The sequence below is a fragment of the Sapajus apella genome, unplaced genomic scaffold (genome assembly GCF_009761245.1).
Source record: "Sapajus apella isolate SASKATOON/1434 unplaced genomic scaffold, GSC_monkey_1.0 scaffold7, whole genome shotgun sequence".
NCBI classification, from domain to species: Eukaryota; Metazoa; Chordata; class Mammalia; order Primates; family Cebidae; genus Sapajus; species Sapajus apella.
Genome location: NW_022436947.1, coordinates 3744102 through 3769561, shown reverse-complemented (window position 1 = coordinate 3769561; position 25460 = coordinate 3744102). Strand labels below are relative to the sequence as shown.

At 39.4% G+C, this 25460-nt stretch overlaps 1 protein-coding gene across 3 annotated transcripts in view; it reads left to right on the top strand.

The window, feature by feature from the left end:
• Positions 1–25460, top strand: part of AKR1D1 (aldo-keto reductase family 1 member D1) — a 44007-nt gene extending 18547 nt beyond the window's left edge. The window contains exons 3-10 of one of the 3 annotated variants that reach the window (XM_032275872.1): positions 1450–1566; positions 5860–5937; positions 12500–12622; positions 14341–14450; positions 15136–15301; positions 21636–21718; positions 24323–24416; positions 24545–25460. In XM_032275872.1, coding sequence (XP_032131763.1) covers positions 1450–1566; positions 5860–5937; positions 12500–12622; positions 14341–14450; positions 15136–15301; positions 21636–21718; positions 24323–24395 — 750 coding nt within the window. In that variant the 3' untranslated portion in view covers positions 24396–24416; positions 24545–25460. The remainder of the gene's footprint in view (positions 1–1449; positions 1567–5859; positions 5938–12499; positions 12623–14340; positions 14451–15135; positions 15302–21635; positions 21719–24322; positions 24417–24544) is intronic. The other 2 variants (XM_032275873.1, XM_032275874.1) reach the window with 2 other exon arrangements.

Genomic DNA, 25460 nt, shown 5'->3' with positions numbered 1-25460 from the left:
TGGCTCACGCCTGTAATCCCAACACTTTGGAAGGCAGAGGCAGGAGGATCACTTGAGGTCAGAGGTTCGTGACCAGCCTGGTCAACATGCTGAAACCCCATCTCTACTAAAAATACAAAAATCAGCCAGGCATAGTGCCAGGTGCCTGTAGTCCCAGCCACTTGGGAGGCTGAGGCAGGATAATCACTTGAACCCAGGAGGCGGAGGTTGCAGTGAGCCGAGGTCAAGCCACTGTGCTCCAGCCTGGGTGACAGAGCAAAACTCTGTCACTAAAAAGAGAAAAGGAGAAGAGGAGAGGGGAGAGGAGGGGAGGGGAGGGGAGGGGAGGGGAGAGAGGAAAGGATTCTAAACTTTTATCCCAAAAAAAATCTGTGAGCAAAACTGATATTCCGAAAGACATACTAATTTGTCCTGTGGGTATGAGCAACCTTGGCACCATATGTCTCAGATCCCTAAGGGTACACAAGCTCCAATAGGATCAACCAAGCCTTGATCCTTCATTACGTAATGCCTTAATGAAAGAGTCATTTCTTAGAGATTGCTCTGGGGTCTAAGTAGGGCCAAACAGGAACAAAAGATCAGTGAAAGCAAATCTAAATCTATGCCCTACTTTAAAATGTGGCCAGCCTTCCACACCACCTGTCACAATGTGAAGGACCCAGTGAAGCCACACACATAACCATAGTCCTTGCTCATTGGAAACACATCTTTTATCAGAGTGGCATGACAATAAAGAATCCGGCTAGGTCAGGACGTCTAGAACACTGTGTAACCCTAGTGAGACGATGAGGAATAATGCAAGCATTAAGGGTTGATTAGGAAATTCACCCGGAAATGGGGGAGACTGCCATCAAATTAGGTACTGTGTGGTCAAGAGGATCTGTGAGTCTCTTGTACTAATGTGAATAAAATTATGTCTGGGGATGTGAGGGTGATCTGGCCGCAACATCTGTCACCCCATTGATCACCAGGGCTAATTCAGCTGATCTGGCTGTCTAGGCAATTGTACCTCTCAAAGCTGCACTCTCAGTGGAAGAGGACGACTTTCCCCGATGGAGGAGGAGGGTTTTTAGGTCAAGGGTATATGAGTAGCTGCACTCTTCTGCTAGAACCTCCAAACAAGCTCTCAAGCTAGGCTCTGAGTGTCAAGAGTTTTATCAGCTCATCCTATACTCAGATGACACTGCACCATAAACATATTTTCGTGAAATGAAATATGTGCATAATATGTGTACGAGGGGCCAGGCGCAGTGGCTGATGCCTGGAATCCCAGCGCTTTGGGAGGCCGAGTGGGTGGATCGCTTGAGCCTAGGAGTACAGCCTGGGCAACATACTGAGATCCCTATCTCAAAAAAAAAAATGTGTATAAGTGCTTTACAAAGAAAAATGGTTACAAGATTGTAAAAATCATGTAGACATTCGTTAATTATCCTTCTTTGATTCTTTTAGCTATGGGCTACAAATCATGTCCCAGAGATGGTCCGCCCAAGCCTGGAGAGGACACTCAGGGTCCTCCAGCTAGATTACGTGGATCTTTACATCATTGAATTACCCATGGCCTTTAAGGTGAGTTCAGATGCCTAAAGGTTAGGTCTCGGCACCCCAACAACCATGAGCCAATAGCTATGTGCATGAAGCTAGCTTATCATTTAGCACCACAGAGAATTGTGGGGTTTTGTTACCACAGATCACAGTACTGCCCTACGCTGACAAATGCCTGAGAAGATTGTGTGAACAGACTCAGGCTTGGTTTCCAAGTTCCTTGATTTTTTTTAATTCCATGCAATTTCTATTACACCATGTTTTTACAACTATGGTTTAAGCTCTCTGCATCAAACCAACATGTAGTCTCCTGTAGCCCAGCATCGAGACACACGCCCTTCTTCCCACTCACACAGTCACCATCTCAGCCCTTATCCTCACTTTGTTAATGTTGACTCTTGTTCAAATGTCAGATTTCCAACCTAAGTCTTAAAAATTTGGAAAGACCCAGTGTACATGTGTTGCTTAGCAATGGGATGCATTCTGAGAAATGCATCATTAGGCAGCTCTGTTGTTCAGCAAACATCATATAGAGTGTCCTTACACAGCCCTAGGTGGTAAGGTTTCATTTACCATGGTAGATGGTACTACTCCTGTAATAACATGAATAAAACACAAGCACATTGGGCCTAGATGGTGTAGCCTATTACAGATTTAGGCTAGATAGCCCAGCTGGCTGCCCCTAGGCTATAAACCTGCACAGCATGTTACTCCTCTGAATACCACAAGCAATTGTTACACAGTGGTAAATATTTGTGTATATAAACATATCTAAACACAGAAAAGGTACAGTAAAAATATGCCATAAAAGATATGATACACCTATGCCTGGCACTTACCATGAATGGACCTTGCAGGATTAGAAATTAGGTGAGTCAGGGAGTGAGTGGTGAGTGAATGTGAAGGCCTAGGTCATGACTGTACATGACTGGAGACTTTATAAACACCGCACACTTAGGGTACACTAAGTTAATCAAAGCATACCTTTCCTTCGATAATAAATTAACATTAGCTTATTGTAACTTTTTGCCTGGTAAACGTTTTAATTTTTTTAACTTTTTGGTTCTTTGTAATCATTCTTAGTAATGACACTAATAATTACTTTTTTAATAACATGAATAAAACAAGCATGCTGTACAGCTGTATAAAAATGTTCTTTCTTTCTATTCTTATTGTATAAGCTCTTGTCTATTAAACTTTTTTAAACTTTTTTGTTAAAAACTAAGACACAACCACACACATGAGTCTAGACCTACACAGGGTCAGGATCATCAGTACCACTGTCTTCCAGGTCCACATCCTGCCCCACTGGAAGTGCTTCCGGGGCAATAACAAGCAAGGAGTTGCCATTGCCTCTGACAACAATGTCTTCTTCTGGAATCCTTCCTGAAAGACCTGCCTGGGGCTGTTTTACAGTTAACATTTTTTTAAAGTAGAAGGAATAACACTCTAAAATTATGATAAAGTATAGAAGAGCAAATGCATAAGTTGTATACACAGTAAAAACAGAAGTTGTTTACTATCAAGTATGATATACTGTACATGATCACGTGTGCTCTACTTTTATATACCTGGCAGCACAGTAGGTTTACTTACACTGGCAACACCACAAATATGATGGCTGTGATGTCAGTAGGTGACAGGAATGTTAAACTCTATTATAATCTTATGGGCCCCCATCACACACGCAGTCCGTTATTGACCAAAATGTCATTATGCACTGCATGACTGTATTTAAAGTGAGAAAATAAAATTTACTTTTCTGTGACTAATAACATTTACATACTTTTGGAGAAGACAGTTAATTTCTATTCTTATTTTTGATGGGATCAAAGGCACAGAAGGTAAAACTTCAATAGTGAGAAACAACACAATATAGCGACATTACCTCCCAATCGAACCTATAATTGGGAAATCAATATTTGAAGCTAAAGTATGACATGTTTTTGGTGTTTGTTTGTTTGTTTGTTTGTTGTAGGGTCAGCAGGACGCAGTGGCTCACACTGTAGTCCCAGTACTTTGGGAGGCCGAGGCTGGCAGATCCCTTGACCCCAGGAGTTTGAGACAAGCCTGGGCAACATGGCAAAACTCCTCTCTACAAAAAATACAAAAAAATTAGCCAGTGGCATGTGCCTGTGGTCTCAGCTACTTGGGAGATGAAGGCTGGAGGATCGCTTGAGCTGGGGAGGTGGCAGGTGCAGTGAGCCAAGATTGTGCCAATGCACTCTAGCCTGGGTGACAGAGAAAGACCCTGTCTCAAAAAAAAAAAAAAAAAAAGAAAGAAAGAAAAAAGAAAAGAGAGAGAGAGAGAGATCAAGGGATCATGCCTGGGCGGCAGAGTGAGACCTTGTCTCAAAAACAAACACAAAACTACAATAGAAAAAGAATGCTATGATTCAGAAACAGTTCCTTTAAAAGGAAAAAAATAAGAATGCCTGACACTGGGTGATAGATAATAAACAGAAATGTATTGGCTGAGAGCTCTGGAGGCTGGAGAGTCCAAGACCAAAGTGCCAGCACCTCACAAGGGCATTCTTGCTATGTCATCACATGATGGAAAGAGAAAGGGCAAAGAGCGCAAGAGAGAACCCCTCCTTGCCTGAGCCCTTTTGACAATGCCATGAATCCATGACAATGACTCCCATTAAGCCCCCACCTCCCCACACACTGGCACTGAGGATTAAGTTTCTAACACATGAATTCTGGGGGACATACTGAAACCATAGCAATTCCCAACAAGAAAATTTCTATTACCAAAGTCAACAAAGACTTTCATACTGCCAAATTCAATAGACATTTTTCCTCCTATTATTTCATCTCTTTCAATACAGTTGAGTACCACCTCCTTCTGTAAACATTTTCTTCCCATGGAGTTCGTGACATCTCATGACCCTCTCATGATCTATGGCAGCTTCTTCTCTGCCAGCCTCCAAATGTTGTTATGCCCAGTCCTCTGCCCTCAATATTCTTGTCTTACTAGCTACACACTCTCTATAGGTGACTTAATCCAGTCATGTGGATTTAAGATCATTTTACATGCTAATGTCACCCAAATTTTGTCTGTAACTATGACCTCTCTCTGATCTCCTGACTTCTCTGTTCAGCTGCCTCCTTCAATATCCATTTGAATGTCTAATGGCCATTTCAGAGTCAAAATATCCAAAATGAGGGGCCAGGTGCAGTGGCTCACGCCTGTAATCCCAGCATTTTGGGAGGCCAAGGTGGGCAGATCATGAGGTCAGGAGTTCAAGACCAGCGTGACCAACATGGTAAAACCCCGTCTCTAAAAGTACAAAAAAATGAGCTGGGCATGGTGGTGCATGCCTGTAATCCTGGCTACTCTGGAGGCTGAGGTGGGAGAATCACTTGAACCTGGGAGGCAGAGGTTGCAGTGAGCTGAGATTGCGCCACTGCACTCCAGCCTGGGTGACAGAGTGAGATTCCACCTCAAAAGAAAAAAAAACATCCAAAATGATGTTCCAGATTCCTAGCCCCAGCCTCAGGAAATGGTTACCACTACCCACCCAAGGGATCTAGGAAGCATCTTTGATTCCTTCATATCTCTCACTCCCACCACGCCGCCTCATTTCCAAGTCAACATGAAGGCGTGCAGGTTTCACTTCTCGTCCACGTGCTAATCTGTCCCCTTCTTTTCCTCTCTACTGCCGTTGTCCCAGTCCAGCGCACCATCAGTTGCAATGGCACCTTAGGTTGAGTTCCTCAGAAGCAAACCTTGAGATGAAGAGACTGTATGCAAGAGTGATTTGGTTTGAAGTATAACCAGGGAAACTGATAAGGGAGTGGGGAAATGTGGCTGAAAAATAAGAGGTTAAGCAGATGGGAAGTAGAAAGCAAATTCCTGCAGAGAGCAACTTGGGCTGAATGTCATAGAAAGCTCTGGAGACAAAGTTGTTCACCTCTCATACACAGTCAAGAGGCAAAGAAACAAATATTGATACTTGCAACTTTAGCTCAAAGGCTGCCCCAGTGTGGGGAGCAGGGTGTAAATTCCTGGGGACATCTAATTGAGTAGGTACACAAGTCCCAGCAGCCTGAGCTCTGTCCTCTAACAGATGCAGGTGTCAGCTGTACAGAGTGAGAGGACAGTGCTCACAGAACAGGTACGGGTATCCCAGGGCGCATGGGCAGGTATCTCAATCCAGTTGAGCCACTACAACAAAATACTTTAGACTGGGTGATCTCGAAACAATAGACATTTATTGCTCACAATTATAAAGGCTGGGAAGTCCCAATTCTATCATTTTAATTCCCAGATACAAATAAAATAAATTACGTTTATTCTTTTTTTTTTTTCAGCCAGGAGATGAAGTATACCCTAGAGATGAGAATGGCAAATGGTTATATCATAAGTCAAACCTGTGTGCCACTTGGGAAGTAAGTTCAAACGCGCTTCTTATTTTAAAAGATTACATTTGAAAAACTGTGATCTGATTATTCCTGTCAAGTTTATGGAGAGAGATGCACCCTTTACTTCTAATGAAAAGTAACAGAACAGGCATTTCTAATCCTAAGTAGAGGTATATGAAATCTCCACTTCTGGGTACTAAATAATTCTTACTTTTGTTTTGCTGGAATGCCAAAGAAAAGAGAGAGGTGTGGAAGGAAAAACGGTGTAAATGAAATATGTTCTAATATAAAAGTAATTAAAATATATGAATGAGATAAACTCACAAATTACAAAATAAATCTTAAATTGTTAATATGATGCCTAAAAGAAATAAACTTAAAATGATGCGTAAAAAGCTGAAAAAGAGGCCAGTTGCAGTGGCTCACACCTGTAATCCCAGCACTCTGGGAAGCCAAGGCGAACCGATCACCTGAGGTCAGGAGTTCAAGACCAGCCTGGCCAACATGGTGAAACTCCATCTCCACTAAAAACACAAAAACTAGCCAGGCAAGATTGGCCACGCCTATAATCCTGGCTACTCAGGAGGCTCGGGCAGGAGAATTGCTTGAACCTGGGAGGGAGAAGTTGCAGTGCATCGAGATTATGCCACTGCACCGTAGCCTGAGCGACAGAGCAAGATGATTCTGTCTCAAAAAGTAAAAATAAATAAAAACAAAAAAACTGAAAAACAATTCTGTTTTTTTATTTCTGGGCAACCTGTTGGCTCTTTTCCCAGGATCACAAGAGTAGACAACTATAGGAAAATAACAAATAAACTCTTATGGACTCACGGCAGGGAGGGATATTTTGAACTTATTTTCTTAGAGGTGGTGTGGCAGCTCTGACCTACAGTAGAAGGCAACTCAACAAGCAGGAAGAAGGTAATACAGGAGAGGAATGGTTGGTCTTTTTGCACTTCCTTCACCCCTGCCACAGCCTGAGAACAAAGATTGCCACACAGACGGAAACTCAGGTCTCATTCAGGTGTTTTCAGGAATCAAAGCAGAGCAGCCTTGAAATTCCGCACTTGTGCAAAGCTGAAGAAAAACCTAAGTTACCAACTAACCTCTGGCAGTTTTTTTTTCCCACCGATCCTATTCCAAACTCCAAACGCTTGGAAATTACACTCTGGAAAATACCTCTTTCTATATACTTGCCTCTGAGGTGACAGCTGAAGGTCTGAGCTGTGGAGTTGTTTAGAGAGGTGAGGAGGAATGATTTGTTTTCCAGTGCCCGGGGCTCTGTCCAAAAGAACACACAGTCACTCCAGACCTCATTGGAGCCAATCAGGTTTGGACATTTTGAACCTTCTCCTCTAAGAGACTGCCTAACAGGACAGCCAGTATCCCCAGGAAAAAAAAATGAGTTCGCCGCCCAAAGTAACAAGGCATTTGTTTCACAAGAAGACAAATACATCTCAATTACTGATTCCAACATAAACAGAACAGAGAACCGGGAACTTCTAAATTAACCAGTTAATATATTAGAGAACATAAGAAAAGATATTAGCAGTATGAAACTTGAACAAACAACATTTTTTAAAACAAACAAAAATAATAATTAAAATAATAAAAATACAATGCAATAGGTTGGGATAAATAGAAAATGGTCAAACTGAGATATCAGAATGAGGAAATCACTCAATACGAAGAAGGAAAGAACAAGAAACTTTTTTAGATATGAAGGAAAAGCTAAGAAATTCAAAGAATAAAATTAGAATTTTCCAATCTACACAACTGGAGTCTAAGGAAAAAGAAGAAAAGGAAAAGGAAACAAGAAGCTGGGCACGGTGGCTCATGCCTGTAATCCCAATGCTGTGGGAGACCGACGCAGGAGGATCACGTGAGCCCGGGAGTTCAAGACCGGCCTGGGGAACACAGTGAGACCCCCATCTCTACAAAGGAGAAAAGGAGGAAAGGTGAGGAATATCACGGGTGAGGTGGCGTACACCTGTAGTCCCAGCTACTTGGAATTCTGAGGTGGGAGGATCACTTGAGGCCAAGAGTTCAAAGCCACAGTGTGCTATAGTCATGCCTGTGAATGGCCACTGAACTCTAGCCTGGGCAACATAGCGGGATTTCATCTCAAAAAAAAAAAAAAACAATCTAACATAAAGAAAATGTTAAAACTTCGAGAGCATAACAAATAAGCCAATAAAGGAGGCAAAATGGAATAATAAAAATAACCCAAGACAAAGCAGAAAAAAAAAAGAGGGGCAATAAATAGATGAGAAAAATAGCAAACATTTAAACTCACTAATATCAATTATCACAGTATATATAAATGGTCTAAGCATCCCAATTAAAAGGCATAGATTGTTAGAATGGATACAAACCAAATCTCATTATGTAGTATAAACAAGAAACCCATCTTAAATAAAAAGTCACCAACAGGTTAAAAGCAAAAGCCTTTTCAAAAAGCAAAAGGGTAGAAAAAGATATATTAAGCTAACACTAGTAAAAATAAAGCTGGAGTTGCTATTTTAATATCAACAAATACTTCAGAGCAATGAGGATTACCAGGGATAAAGAAGATTATTATATAATGATAAAGGAGTCAATCATAAACATCTATGCCCCTAATAACAGAGCTCCAAAATACATAAAGCATGAACTAAGAGAGCTGAACAGAGAAAGAGAATAATCCACATTTATAGTCAGAGATTCTATTAAAAGGATATCATATTTAAATGATAAATAACAGAAAGAACTATAGGATAGGTGATTTAAACATTGTGTAACTTCTTGATCTAATGAACATTTATAGAACACTTCCCCCAAAATATAAGGGTGTTATTTTTAAAGTGCACATGAAACATTTAACAACATAGGCCATTTTTTGAGACATAACATAAATCTAAGTAAGTCCTCAAGTATTTTAATTATGCAAGATATGCTGTCTGATCAAACAGGAGGCACAGATGTAAATAACCCATAAGACCTAAAAAAATTAAAATCTTTATCTAGATGTAATTTACATATTAGCAATACATGACTGAAAATTATTTTTAAAAACAATACTAAACATTAAATATTCAGAGATAAATCTAAAAAAATATGTGCAAGAGCTATACAGTAAAAACTACAACTAATTACTGAAAGAAATCAAAGATGATCCAAAATTCAATGGAGAGATATACCATGTCCCTTGATCAGAATACTCAAGATGTTAATTCTCCCCAAATTCATCTTTAGAGTCAATATAATCCCAGTCAAAATCTCAACAGAAACAGAAAAGCTAATTCCAAAATGTATATGGCACCCGGTGCAATGGCTTAGGCCTGTAATCCCATCACTTCAGGAGGCCAAGGCAGGTGGATCACATGAGGCTAGGAATTCAAGACCAGCCTTGGAAACATGGCAAAACCCTGTCTCCACTAAAAATACAAAGCTTAGCCAGGCATGGTGGTGCCCATCTGTAATCCCAGCTACTTGGGAGGCTGAGGCATAAGAATCGCTTGAACCTGAGAGGTGGAGGTTGCAGTGAGCTGAGATCCTACCACTGCACTCCAGCCTAGGCAACAGAGTGAGATTCTGTCTCAAAAATAAATAAATAAAATAATATTTATATGGAAGTACAAATTAACCTACAATAGCCACAACTTTTTGAAAAAGAGCAATAGCCAAGCAGTGGCTCATACCTGTAGTCCCAGCACTTTGAGAGGCTGAGGCAGGAGGATCACTTGAGCCTAGGAGTTTGAGACCAGCATGGGGAACAGTGAGATCCCATCTCTACAAAAACATAAAACAATTAGCCGGGCATGAGGGTGGCATGTGCATGTGGTCCCAGCTATTCACGAGGCTGAGGCAGGAAGATCACTTGACCTGGTAGGTTGAGGCTGCAGTGAGCTACACCACTGCGGTTGAGCATGAGTGACAGAGCAAGACTCCATCTCAAAAACAAAAAGCAATAAATTTGGGGGACTTACACCAATTTCTTTTCTTTTTCTTTTTTTTTTTTTTTTTTTGGAGACAGGGTTTCATTCTAGTTTCCCAGGCTGGAGTGCAATGGCACCATCTCGGCTCACCACAACCTCTGCCTCCCAGATTCAAGTGATTCTCCTGCCTCAGCCTCCCAAGTAGACAGGATTACAGGCACGAGCCACCACGCGTGGTTAATTTTTTTGTATCATTAGTAGAGACGGAATTTCACCATGTTGGTCAAGCTGGTCTTGAACTTCTGACCTCAGGTGATCTGCCCACCTCGGCCTCCCAAAGTGCTGGGATTACAGGTGTGAGCCACAACGCCCAGCCAATTTATACTAATTTCAAGAATTATTATACAACTACTGAAATCATGACAGTGCCATATTAGCATAAAGAGGAACACATAGATCAATAAAACATTACAGAGCATGTTAAAATAGACCCATACACATATATGGTCAGTTGATTTTCAGCAGAAATGCCAAGGTAATTCATTGGGGGAGGGATAATCTTGTACTAAAACTGGCTCATACCAGCTTGCAAGAACCTGTCTGCAAACCTCTTCCTCACTCCACATTCAGTGATGTTGGGTTGTTAGCTTGAGTGCAGCCTGGTGTGAATAGTTACATCGCAGACATTGACAAATGCTACAAACTGGGAAACTTTTTTCTCCCTGGATGGCTGGTTGTTAAACATCTATCAGTATTCCACTGGAGGTGTTCATGATCTTGATTGTGATGATGATTTTACTGGGTATGCATACATTAAAATTCCTCAAAATGTACACTTCAAAAACGTGTAGTTTATTGCACATCAATTATAACTCACCAAACTATAAGGCAAAAATGATGCATGATAAAAAGTTCCACATCTAAACATGCTCAGAAATTTTGCCACATAAAGACACACACTGGAAATCGTTAGGTCTGATTTATGTACTAAGTAAAAGGAACAAAAATCTAACAGATGCTCTAAAAAATGTATAAAGTGAAAGTGATCAAAGTATGCATTATCTATAAAAATATTTAAGATCAAATAATAAAAGGAAAATGAACTCTTAATACGCTACAATGAAAGCTTAACAGATATACTAATTTTAAGCATATATGTACCAAATATCTTCAAAACATAGAGAACAAAAAATTGACAGAATATAAGAGGACATTGGCCAAGCATGGTGGCTCATGCCTGTAATCCTAGCACTTTGGGAGGCCAAGGTGGGAGGATCGCTTGAGGCCAGGAGTTTGAAATCAACCTGGGCAACATAGTGAAACACCTCATCTCTAAAAAAAATTTAGGCAGTGTGTTTGCACATGCTTGTAACCTAGCTACTCAAGACTCTGAGAAGGGAGGATCTCTTAAGCCCAAAAGTCAAGACCGCAGTGAGCCAAGATCCCACCACATCACTCCAGCCTGGCTGACAGAGCAAGATACTGTTTCAAACACACACACAAACACACACATACACACACACACACACACACACAGAACATTGATAAATCACCAGTATAGTAGGAGATTTTCACATATTCCTTTTAGTTTTTGACATATTCTTTCTGTTAATTTTGACATAATAATTTCAGTTATTGAGGAGCCTAGAAGAGTTAGACCTAATTTTATAGACAACATGTGTGTATGTATATTTACAAACATATATGCATGAGAGAGAGAAGAGGGGCAGTGTTACATCCCAAAATGGGAGAATATATCTATTTCATATATACCAGAATGTTTATAACAATTGCTGGCTGGGTGCAGTGGCTCATGCCTGTAATCCCAGAACTTTAGGAGGCTGAGGCAGATGGATCACCTGAGGTCAGGAGTTTGAGACCAGCCTGGCCAACATGGTGAAACCCCATCTCTACTAAAATTTCAAAATTAGCTGGGTGTGGTGGCAGGTGCCTGTAATCCCAGCTACTTGTGACTGAGGCAGAAAAATCACTTGAACCTGGGAGGCAGAGGTTGCAGTGAGCTGAGATCGCAACATGGCATTTTAGCCTGGGCAACAAAAGCGAAACTCTATCACACACACACACACACACACACACACACACACACACACACACACACGTGTGTGTGTGCCCAGGTACTATGGCATAAAGAATAAAAAAATTTCAGGAAATAGAATCATTTTTTAAAAATGTTTTTGATTGAGACAGAGTCTCTGTTGCTCAGGCTGGAGTTCAGTGACACAGTTATAACTCACTGCAGCCTCAATTTCCCCAGCTCAAGTGGATCCTCCCACTTCAGCCTCCTAAGTAGCTGGGACTACAGGTATGCGCCACCATGCCTAGTTAATTCTTGATTTTTAGTAGGGACAGGGTTTGACTATGCCTCTGCCTGCCAAAGTGCTGGGATTACAGGTGTGAGCCATCACACCCCACCTGAGATCACTAATGTGCTGGTAAATACCTTGAGAAAATACAAGGAGAAGATATGGCATACAAATATTTTCCAAACTCAATCATAGAATTACTGCCTTTTCCTCTTTTACTTTTTCGCAGGATGCTTATTAACATACCCAGGAACTTTCCTTTTTAAAGAATTCACCGTCACCCTTCTAAACATTCATTCTTGCTTCTTGTGAGGCTTGTTTCTTGACCCGTTGACATTTGCTCTACAGGCTATGGAAGCTTGCAAAGATGCTGGCTTGGTGAAATCCCTGGGAGTGTCCAATTTTAACCGCAGGCAACTGGAGCTCATCCTGAACAAGCCGGGACTCAAACACAAGCCAGTCAGCAACCAGGTACGGCCTAATAGCTTGCACTGGGATGTGGGGAGTGGGCAGGATTTACTAACACCAAGAAGCCTCAGCTGGGAGTCAGGAAGGCTCATGATTGCCCCACCTAAATCTCATCATGGGACCCTGTGCAAGTCTTCAGCCTTCTTTCTATTGGTGTCACTTAATAAACAGACTTGGAAGTTCAAACCCAGGCAAAAGTAACCAAAAATGTTTTTGAAGAAGCAAATAAGGGAGATAAGAGTTACCAGATTTTAAGATAGAACATAGAGTCTTTAAAGTAATGTAAGAGTGGTACAAGAACCAACATATGAAAAAGTGGGAAATAACAGATAACTTAGAAACAGGCTCAAGTATAATAAAGAGCTTAATACAGAAGAAAGTAGCACAAACTAATGGCAAAGGGATACCTTTTCCAGTAAATATTGTGAGAAAAATTGCTAACTATGTAGAAACAAGCCTAGATCTTTGCCTCATAACTCCAAGGTTAATGTATCTCTGATCAGGAGCTTAAGAAGAAAGAGAAAATTATTTGTACATTCTACAAAAGAATTTTAGGTTTCTGAAGCTGCAAACGGAAGATAGAAGAAGATAGAAAAGGAAGCCATAAAAAATCATAAAGAAAACTTTGATTAATAGTACAAAAATGAGAAACTAAAAATACTAGGAACAGTTAAAGAACACACAAAAATAGATAACTATATTTTGTAACATAGAAAAGCCTCATGTCCTTGTGAGTTAAGAGTCTAGGCCAGGCGCAGTGGTTCATGCCTGTAATCCCAGGACTTTGGGAGGCTGAGGCAGGTGATCATGATGTTGGGAGTTCAAGACCAGCCTGACCAACATGGTGAAACCCCGTCTCTACTAAAAATACAAAAATTAGCCAAGCATGGTGGTGTGCACCTGTAATCCCAGCTACTAAGGAGGCTGAGGAAGGAGAATCACTTGAACCCAAGAGATGGAGGTTGCAGTCAGCCAAGATCACACCACTGGGCAACAAAGCAAGGCTGTGTCAAAAAAAAAAAAAAAAAAAAAAAGTAATAAAAATCAATGAGAAAAAACACTAAGGCTCAACAAAAAAAGGAGTAAAAGAAATGAACAGAAATCCACAAAGGACAAATTGCAAGACTGGCAAATATGAAAAATGTTAAACTCACTATTAATTAGAGAAACTTAAATTCAAGTGTGATTCTCTACTGCACATCGAATTAGCAAAGTTTTTGTCTTATTAATATTTTAAAATATAATGCCCTCACGTAGGCAAGTGATGAAATGCTAGTGAGTGCAAATTGGTTCAGCCTTACTAAAAAACAATTTGGCAGTACGTATGAAGGCCCTTAAAAAATGTTCAGTCTTCTGTTTCTAGTAATCTGCCCTAATAAAAATATCAGAATCCTCAGATGGACTGATGTATGTTTACTACAGCATTGTTTATAATGGAAAAACAATGGAAACAACATAATACAAAAAATTAAGGGAATTATTAAATAAGTTATAAGACATTCATATTATGTGAAGTCTTAACAAAAGATGTTTTTGAATCCATTTTAAGGAAGCAAAAGGAACAAGATATTAAAGGACAGACTAGGACGTAAAATGTATACAGTATGAAGGAGATTCTATTAATAAAATGGATCTTATTGAAGAATAGTTTGTTAACTACAAAATTGCATTCAACAACATGGCCCTGATTTTGTGGTCTGCTCTCCAATGCAACTACATAGGTTGAGTGCCATCCATATTTCACCCAGCCAAAACTCCTGAAATTTTGCCAACAACATGACATTGTCATTATTGCATACAGCCCTTTGGGGACCAGTAGGAATCCATTCTGGTAAGTAAAGCTTCAGGAAGTATCTCCTTTGGCGTAGAGTGTGAGGCTCGTGGGAATTACTGTACTTGATTGGAATGCCTTTCGGTTTGCCTCTGCAACCTCTTCAAGTCACTATCTGTATATATGAATTAGAGCTTTTCATGCTTTCCTCACTGAGATGTTGTAAGATCGATTACATTATAGGTATGAAATTGCCTATCAGTGCCTGCTATATAGGACTGGTCAGTAAATGTTAGTTTAATTATTATTTGACACAGGAGCTTCTATGGCCATGTGTTACAAGTTTTGAATTTTTTGATCTCTGTATTCAGTAGTGATACTTCTCCTATGATGTGTCCCATAAACTTAAGTAAAAATTTTTCTGCTCTAAGATGATTCCAAAAGCTGTGTCTCTATTTCTTCCACTTCAGTCTTCCTGCCTTTCCCTATATGCCAGCTCTCTCTGTAAGTCTCATCAAAAAATATTATTTACCCTCTGAAGGAGGCAGCTCCATAAACTTGCCTCTTTTGATCCCCCATGCTAAGAGTAACTCTCCATTCAATGCATACTCTGAACTCAAAGAAACTAGTTACTGGTGACCTGCAGGTGACGGGGTGAATGGGAAGACAGAGGAGGAGGGTGGTTGATTGACCTTTGGTTCTCATTGAGCAAACTAATTGTGATTCATGTTTTGATATTTTTAAGGGTGGATGTTTCTATTCCTCCTTTGTTAAAAGATACACTTCTAAACTCATTGGGGGAAAAGTACAAGAAGACAGCAGCTCAAATTGTTTTGCGTTTTAACATCCAACGAGGGGTGGTTGTCATTCCTAAAAGCTTCAATCCTGAAAGGATCAAAGAAAATTTTCAGGTAAAAGAATTGTTTTTGGAAATGTGAAAAGATGGGTTTTTTTTGCTGTGTTTGCTTTTATAGAACGTTATGTTCAGCTTAACAGGAAATTTGTAACGCTTTCATATTTTATTTTATACCACCTTTTTGACCTGTGTAGCCCATATCTAGGTTTAACTTACACTGAATTTCAGACAACTGCTAGTACTTCAGAGACTGCTTTCCTACTTGTACACTATCCAGCTGCCTCATATTTCTTTTTCCTTATCTATTTTTTATTTCTTTCTTAAAAAATTTTTTTGTAGAGACAGGGTCTTGCTATGTTGCCCAGGCTGGTCTGGAACTCCTGGCTTCAAGCGATCCTTCAACCTTGACCTCCCAAAGTTCTGGGAAGATGGGGGTGAGCCACTGTACCCAGCCTCTTCCCTTATCTGTTGGCTCTTGGCACCACCTACTCACTTCTCTACCCACACAACAGAATTGAGAGTGAAAAAAATTTGGAATTCATAATAGTCAACATTCCACCTTCTTAATGGCTCTGGTAAAAGTTGAGGACAAATTTGAAAATTATTGAAGAGGACCATTTAGACTTTATGAATGCTAAGTGCCTTTATATCTATATATATCTCTGTAAGTAATCTATGACCTACATTGTAATTTCCAGATGAAGAAAGAACTAGACAAAAGAGGGATTCATTTATTCTGCTACTACCAAAGACTAAACGGCTAGGTAAATACACCCATAGAAAAGTACCATATAAAATTAACCACCATTAGTTAATAATTTATATTTCAAAAGTAAATTGTTTAGCCTTACTCATAGTTAAAGATAAATAAAAAATAAGATACTAGTTATCCCTTCATATCAGAAAATAATCAAAATACTTGATATTTGGGGAAATAGTATATGAAAATATACTATTGTTAGAAACATTAATTGGTATGAAATTTGGAAGAGTAAGGTATCAGTATTTCACGTTCATCAAAATTCAAATGTATTTATTACATGATTGATTCATATGTGGAATCTAAAAAAGTTAATCACACAAAAGTAGAGGGTACAATAGTGGTTACTGGAAGCTGAGGTGATTGAAAAATACAAAATATTAGCCGGGCGTGGTGGCATGTGCCTGTGGTCCCAGCTACTTGGGAGGCTGAGACAGGAGAATCGCTTGAATCCCGGAGGTGGAGGTTGCAGTGAGCTGAGATTGCTCCACTGCACTCCAGCCTGGGTGACAGAGGGAGACTCCATCTTAAAAAAAAAAAAAAAAAGAAAAGAAAAAAGGAATAAATGTCAAGAGATCTATTGTACAACAAGCTGCCTATAGTTGATGATGATATAGTGTATTCTTGAAAAATATAAAGAGAGTTCATGTTGTGTGCTCTTCCCACAAAAATGATAACTATATGAGGTAATGCAGTTGTTAATTAGCTAAATTTAACCACTCCACAATTTATAGATATGTCAAAACATCACGTTTTATAGGATAAAAACATACCATTTTATCTGTCAAATAAATTCAAATACACATATCCATTGACTCAGCAATCTTATCCTATTGATGTATTTGCACATACATACATGTATCCACATACACACAGAAACACACAGATGTTTATTATAGAATTATTTTTATAATTTTTTAAAAACTCAAAACTATCTTCAACCAGATTTTATAAAACAAGCTATGACATATTTGTACATTGAAATATTATATTGCCATTTAGAAATATAAGTACTGGCATAGGAAGGTATCCATAATATTAGACAATTACATCTTCAGAGCTTTTTTGCTACATGATAGAATGCAGCTCAAACTTTAGCAAAGAAAAAAAAGATAATTTATTGGCTCACATAACCAGAAAGTCCATGGGTAGATCAGAAATGGCTAGACACAGGTACTCAAATGATTTACAAAGATATTTAGTTCGTTTTCTCTCTCTCTCTCTCTCTCTCCTCTCCCTCTCTCTCTCTCTTTCTCTCTCTCTCTCTCTCTCCCCCCCCTTTCTCCTTTCTCTCCACCCACATGGTGGTACAGACAATTCCTAACAGCTCCAGGATAATCAATTACTCATATTCAGTGAAGAGTGAAGGTGATCAGAAACAAAGGCTTCTCTCAGGGTCTCTACCAATCCCTGATTAGCTCTTTGGGGTCATCCTGATATTACTCACTGGGACACTGAATAGGATAACCTGATTGGTCCCCTGGGCTACATCCCTACTCCAGTGCTGAAGGAGGTAACAGAGAGCTCCACTGGAAGAGGGAAGGGAGGTTCAAAAAAAAAAAAAGGAGGAAAAGATGCTGAACAGTTACGTCAACTCCTGACAATGCTTTAACATTTGCCAAAATGCCTCACACTAAAAAGTGACTGACACCCTTTTCCACAATCTTAAAAGAGAAAGAGATCAACTGCATGACTAATGCGTAGGTTCACTGAAGATTAAAACAAGTTTTAATGCACTTTTCGGGGACTGAAAATTTTGCTGTTCAAAAATTATGAGAGTGTTACAAGTGACCTTTGCAATGGAAGGCATTTGAACTTTATGGCATGCAGCCAATCACGATTTTGTACCAGAGAAAATGCCACTCTCCTTGAAATTGTCATTGTAACTAATTCTGTTATATTCCATATGTTTCCATAGCCTTGATAATAACAGAATGGATCTCAGAGGTCACATATTCCAAGAAAATATAAAAGGAACATAGATTTAGAAGGAAAATGAGAATGAAAATCACGGCCAATTCTTACTCTTTTGGGAATAGATTTACTCAATAACCATGAATTTTGCTGGGTATGAAACCAAGAAGCAATAAAATTAAATATTATGTTCTCTTAGAATGAAGGCAAAATAAACTGTTAAAAATATTTTAAAAGAATGGTAAAGAGCAATAAAACATAAAGAATAAAGGGAAAAATATTTTGATGCTAAAAGAAGAACAAAAAAATATATATGTAATAAAATGTTAAGACTGGGCACAGTGGTTCAGCCTGTAATCCCAGCACTTTGGGAGGCCGAGGCAGGAGGATTGCTTGAGGCCAGGAGTTTGAGACCAGCCTGGCAACAAAGCAAGATCCCATTGCTTTAAAATTTTTTTTTTAAAAAGTTAAGGTAAACCATAAGTTTAGGCTGGGCACGGTGGCTTAGGCCTGTCATCCCAGCACTTTGGGAGGCCAAGGTAGGCGGATCACCTGAGGTCTGGAGTTTGAGACCAGCCTGGCCAACATGACAAAACCCCATCACTACTAAAAATACAAAAATTAGCCAGGCATGGTGGTTGGCGCCTGTAATCCCAGCTACTCAGGAGGCTGAGGCAGGAGAATTGCTTGAACATGGGAGGCGGAGGTTGCAGTGAGCCAAGATCATGCCGTTGCACTCCAGTCTAGATGACAAGAGCGAAACTCTGTCTCAAAACAAACAAACAAAAACCATGAGTTTAAAAACTAGATAAAATTAATGGTAGAAATGCAGAAAACTAATATGGAGCCAGAATATTTTAAAAGTTAAAATTTAAAGTGTATATATGAAATTATACCAGGTGCAGTCCAGCGTTGTTGCCATCATCCATTGTCCTCCATTCTTTGAAGACGTTATCTCTGGGCTGACTTTCACTTTCTCTAACACTCTTCTTCTCGTAATTCTTTGTGAATTCAACATCCACACCAGTCATTCTCTGCCCTTACCTGACAGCTCTTTGACTTCCTCTCCCAAAAGAATCTTGTCCTATATATTTCAACCACTCATTCCCATGGCTATCCCTTGGAAATTGCAATGACAAATGCCCAACAAATCCTCCATAGCCTCAATTTCAAACATTTTCCTCTCTTTCCTACACTAGCAATGGTTCCTCTCTACTGTGCAACTCCCACCAGCATGCACATAGGTAGTAACCTCCTATCTTAAAAAATAAAATCCAATCTAGACTCACATTCCTCTCTATTATCCACTTCTCTCTTTCTGTTTCAAACATCTTGAAAGAGGAGTTGTTCCTGATGCTTTCCATTCCCTTCCCCCACTATCTCGTGAACCCATTCAAACCAAACTCTCACCCTGACCATCCACTGGAACAGCCCTTGTCAAAGTCACCGGTGACCTCCACATCGCTAGATCCAGTAATTCTCAGTCCTTGTCCCACTCGATCTTTCAACCACATCTGATACAGTCGACATTCTCTCCTTCTTCAGACATTTACTGAAATGGAAAACTGCAGGAGAAGCAGTTTGAGAGGAACCCCCAGGAGCTCAGTTTTGTAATATGAGATCCTCATTCACTTAGGGTAATTTGTGCCATGGGAGGAAAAAAAAGACCACTGAAAATCAATCCACATAAAACAAGAAAAAAAATTACATAGAAATAATGTACAGAGGATGAATTTGGAAGCTTATATTAAGATTGAAACCAAAGTTTATGAAAGTCAGTTTCCTTTTATTCTCAACACGATATAGGTTACACATTGCATGTTTACTAACTCAGAAGAAACAGTGAATCCATGTTGATTTTTAAAAATATGCTTCACAAAATTACATGACAACACAACAGGACATCCTCTATTTCACAAAAGATTTGCAGAACGTTCATAAAGAGAACAATTCTTACAAAAATTTTGGAGGGCTTCATCTGAAGGAGATTTTTAATTCTTTAATATGTTTTCAAGTCATGCTCTTTTGATATGTCTATCAAAGTAGATTTTAACTGTGCAGGATTCTTTTTTTAAAAAAGATCATACCTATAATTAGAACAAATTATATTTTTCTAAGATCATTTTCCAAGATCATTTTCATTGATTGAATAAAATCCTGCATCTTTGCAAGAGTTGCAACCTCACTTTGCCATTAGGTTACACTATATATTTACTGGATAAGAGGCTGACCCACCAAGACTTAAAGGACAGGACTAGCATTTAGCAAAAAGGAAGTCTGGGTAAGAATTCATTTTATAGGCAATTCATTCATTTTTATATTGTGCAAAATTTTGATTCCTTATGTAAACTCATAAATGCCAATACTTAGATAATAAATCATTTTTTAAAATGGTTCTCTGAAAAGAGTACTTGGAAAGAATCCATGGAGGGATAATTAAGTAAATTGTATTCCCCCATACAACGAATACCATGATGAAATGAATAAAGTCAGGTTGCATATTATGATAGAACCATCACTGAGGTCACTATGATATTATGTGAACAAGGGAAAGTTGTAGAATTATAAAGATATGGTCCAATGAGTGCATTTTCCTCTTGATGTGTGTAGTGTTTGGGAGGAATATCTGGGAAGGGAAATAAGACTGGGGTGATGAGTGACAAGACTTTCATTATTTATTCCATGTAGGTCTATGTACTTCTACAGTGTTTCATTTCTTTGCAAAGACCATATATTTATGTACTACTTATATAATTAAAATCTATTAGTCATTAAATATATTAAAATAAAAGTTAAAGGATAGAAATAAAATAATAAAGAGAAGATAGGTTATATACAGATAACCCAAATGTTAAAAATAAAAGTGAAAATAAAATATATAAATGATAATGAAAGACAGTTATAAACCAGAATATTAATAAAGTATGAAAGCTAAGAAAAATAAAACAATGAAAATTAGAATAAAAGGTAGAAGAGACATCAAAATGATGAGAGAAATCATTTCAACATAGCAAATTAAAAGCTAAAAACAAAACAAATTAAAAGTTTGTTTAAAAAGCAAATTAGGCCAGGCGCAGTGGCTAATGCCTATAACTGAAGCACTTTTATAGAGCCAAGGTGGGAGGATCACTTGAGCTCAGGAGTTTGAGACCAGCCTGGGCAATATGGTAAAACCCCATCTCTATAAAAAATACAAAAATTAGTTGGGCATGGTGGCAGGTGCCTGCAGCCCCAGCTACTTGGGAAACTGAGGCACAAGAACAGCTTAAACCCAGGAGATGGAGGTTTCAGTGCGCCAAGATGGTACCACTGCACTCCAGCCTGGGCGACAGAATGAGAGCCTGTCTCAAACAAAAAAGCATATTTACAGACAGAATTTTATAAGTGTAAGATAGTAGTTCAGAATCGAAAGCTAAGCATCTCATACAGAAGTAAGAATTCTTCACATTTGAGATTTTAGGAGATTTCATTAACATTTGTGGTTTCAGAGCATTTGGAATTTCTTGTAAGATGTCCCCAGAAAGATGGTCTTGAAGACATAGGGCAGAACAGAGTATCCAGCGTCACATCAGTGGGCAGCCCCCCAACACCAGCCTAACTCCTCTTAGACATTTGCAGAGATAGTCATGTATCTTTGAAAGGCTCCCACTGGTGGCCCCACTTTCTAATCCCAAGCTTGACCTCCAAAAATGTTCTATTATTTCCATGATTTCAGATCTTTGACTTCTCTCTCACTGAAGAAGAAATGAAGGATATTGAAGCCTTGAATAAAAATGTCCGCTTTGTACAATTGCTCATGTAAGTCTGGGGATCATTAATGGGGTACTGGCCAGTAGTGTTGAATAGTCATGTGTCAAACAACAAGTCTCATATAAACCCTGACCTACGTCCATAGCACCAAGGCAAAGCATGGTGGGCCACATGTTCTGAACGTTAACAGGCCTGGGGGAAATACATCCACTACAGGACCTTCCACAACTTTACACTCTCACCAAAAAGAAGAGTCCTGGCATGTGTGGCATTCTGTGACTTAGGTTAAGGCACGCAAGTTAAAGAACTTGAGGAGAATTAATTCATTACATACATATGCTAAAACAACAACAGCACAAATGTTGAAACTTATTTATTTATTCCTAAATGTCAAAGTGATGCACAAATTAGAGCAAAGTTATTTTTAAAAATTTTTGAAAAAGAGGCATGATGATGTTGTAAAAAAAGCACCAGGTTGAAAACCAAGAACCGGCCGGGTGCGGTGGCTCATGCCTGTAATCCCAACACTTTGTGAGGCTTAGGCAGGTGGATCACGAGGTCAGGAGTTAGAGACCAGCCTGGCCAACATGGTGAAACCCTATCTCTACTATAAATACAAAAATTAGCTGTGTGTGGTGGCACACACCTGTAGTCCCAGCTACTCAGGAGGCTGAGGCAGAAGAATTGCGTGAACCCGGGAGGTGGAGGTTGCAGTCAACTGAGATCACACCACTGCACTCCAGCCTGGGCAACAGAGCAAGATTTCATCTCAAAAAAAAAGAAAGAAAGAAAGAAAGAAAACCAAGAACCTAGATTTAGACAAACACTTTCTTGCCTATAAGATTTTTATTTCTAGCTCTACCTATTAGCTCTATTCCCACAAGCAAAATTCCAAATATTCCTTTAAAATGTCAGGTTCAACTAACCAACTGAAGTAGCTCTTTACTCTCTAACTATTATGGGCCCTTTAAAAAAGAGTATAGTTTCTATATATGTGTGTACAGATCTACACACATACATATATATACTCACATACACACACACATGCATTTCTTTCTTCTTAATCATTCTCTATTAATCTTTCCAGTTCTTCAAATCACCTGAATAGTCATCTTCATCTTGAATCTTTAAGTGAGCATACAGAAAATCCTAAGATGATTCATATAGTTTGGACACTTACTTTATTAATCCCACTGTTTTTCATCAGAAAGTACACTGACTGGACTATTACTGAATTTCTGAATTAAACATCTTCCTAGTGGAGAATTTCCAGGGGGGAAATTGACATCAAAAGGCACCACCCAGCCTCAAGAACAAAAGAGTAACAAAAGAGTAGACACAAACACGTAAATGATATTTTCCCAGAACTAACAATGATAGGTTAATTAATAGCTCTTGAAGATAAATGATGTCTATTGAATCAATAGCATATGGTTAAGAAGAGAAGCCAGGTGCAGTGTCTCATACCTGTAATACCAGCACTCTGGGAGGCTAAGAGAGCAGAATCACTTGAGGCCATGAGTTCAACATCAGCCTGAACAAAATAGCAAGACCCATCTCTGTAAAAAATTTAAAAATAAGCCATCGTGGTGCCACACACCTGTAGTCCTAGCTACTCAGGAGGCTGAGGTGAGAGGGTCACTTGAACCCAAGACTTTGAGTGAGCTATGACCATACTCCAGCCTAGTAAACAGTGAGGCCCTGTCTCTCTTAAAAAACAAAACAAAACAAAACAAAAAACCCATATAATCAATCCACCAATGTACTAATTGTTTTACAGACAGTTGGTGACATTATTCAGTTTGACATTTGACATATTTAAAAGCAATTCTAGCAACATAGGGGAAAAAAATAACTCTTACCAGGAAATAACTAGAAAAATCAGCAGGGTGAAACCAAAATTAGGCGCCATTAATCACAAATACTGTCTCATTTAGGGATGCTTGGCCATGATTTTTTATCAGCTTTTTGTCCAGTTGGTTTTTTACATTTGAGAATCTTAGTATTTTCCATTTTCATTTACAGTGCATGCAGAAAACTAAACCAGGAACACACACATTCCAGACATTTTACAGACCATTTTACCATTGTTATTTAAGAGCTAATTCACTATCATCATCATCATGAAGGAAACTTATTTTGCTACTCACCACCTTTCTAGATCTCAAACTTTCAACACACAGGAAGGTCTAGTGAGAGGGGCAGGTAAAAATGCTGATGAGGCTGGGTGTGGCGGCCCACACCTGTAGTTCTAGCACTTTGGGAGGCCATGGCAGGGAGACTGCTTCAGCCCAGGAGTTCAGACCAGCCTGGGCAACCATGGTGGCACATACCCATAGTCCCAGCTACTTGGAGGCTGAGGCAGGAGGATTGCTTGAGCCCAGCAGTTTGAGGCTGCAGTGAGCTATGATCATGCCACTGCACTCCAGGCTGAGTGACAGAGCAAGACCCCATCTGTTTAAAAAAAATGCTGATCAGCAGAGGGTGACACTGATAATTAGAGTTTCAAAGAGAAATGCCTATGTAACACATTGGAGAAACAGGCAGCCAGTGTCAAGGGAGCAGAAAGGGGGAGGGAGAAGGGAAGGGGCATGCGCACATGACGTGCCTAAGACATGATTCACCTCTGGGGATTCTGTTCTGTTGATGTGGTGGCTGCCAACTTTCCTTCAACACACTCACATCCAGGGGGCTGTCCAGAGCTTCAGGAAAAGGTGCTGGCTAGAGGGAAAACACAGGAGAGCAGGTAAGAAATGGTAGATGAATGAATAGGAGAGGGGAAGTCGTCAGTGAAATTCTCAAAGGATGCCAGTGGCAAATACAGCTGTGCAATTTTGGAGTGAACTTTTTTCTGTGGGGCAATTGTTTTGGCAGGTGGCGTGATCATCCTGAATACCCGTTTCATGAGGAATACTGACTGCAGGGTGTTCCTGAACAGATTTTTCGCTCCCACTAGTGCCAAGACTGTGGGATGGGTAGTCCCCTGGATGTGAAAATGAAAGGGGTTTTACCATCCTGAGGTGAAATAATGATGGAAATGTGTTTAACGTTTGTGTGGTGTCAGTGACTTTGAACTAGTCACATTGAAGTAAAAATATTAAAATCTGTTGAAATAACTCTTAGGAAATTATCAACTAATTTGTTTTTAGATCAATATCTTCTAGGATCCAGACAGAAAAAATTAGACTTCAGAAAAGACATCAAAGGCAACGTATGAGAACATGTAACTCATGAATCTGGGTAGTACCATTGGTAATCTGAGTTCTTTAAGAGTTAACAGAACAACAAAGTACATGTGGCAGTGTGCTGGCAGTGGCCCTGAGGCTTTGGATCATTGGTTATAAAACAGACAGAGCTAAGATAAGATCCGCACGTGCATTATTAACAAGGAAGTGATTTGCTCCACCTTGAGTAGAGAGGTCTACCTGGAGAAGAGTCTTCAAACAGAGCTAAACACCACAGTGGTCAACAAAGCCATCACGATGTTGTTTGTTTCCAGCCAATGTATCTTTGTTTAGCTTTTATCCAGCTTGAAGAATGGAAACTTAAGCGGATCTCTCTTGCATCCTTAAAGGGCCTGAGCGTCAACATGGCTGGTGATGCATAGTTACACAACTTACGATCAGTCTTACCTAAGTTGATTACAAAACCACTATTATGTGAAAAGGCTTGAAACAACCAACAGACACAAATAAAACCCTGCCTTGTAAAATAGTTCTCAGATGGCTATTTTAAAAGAAGGATTTAAAAAGGAAACTTTGGGAAATATATTGAAAGAAGGTGCTTTATA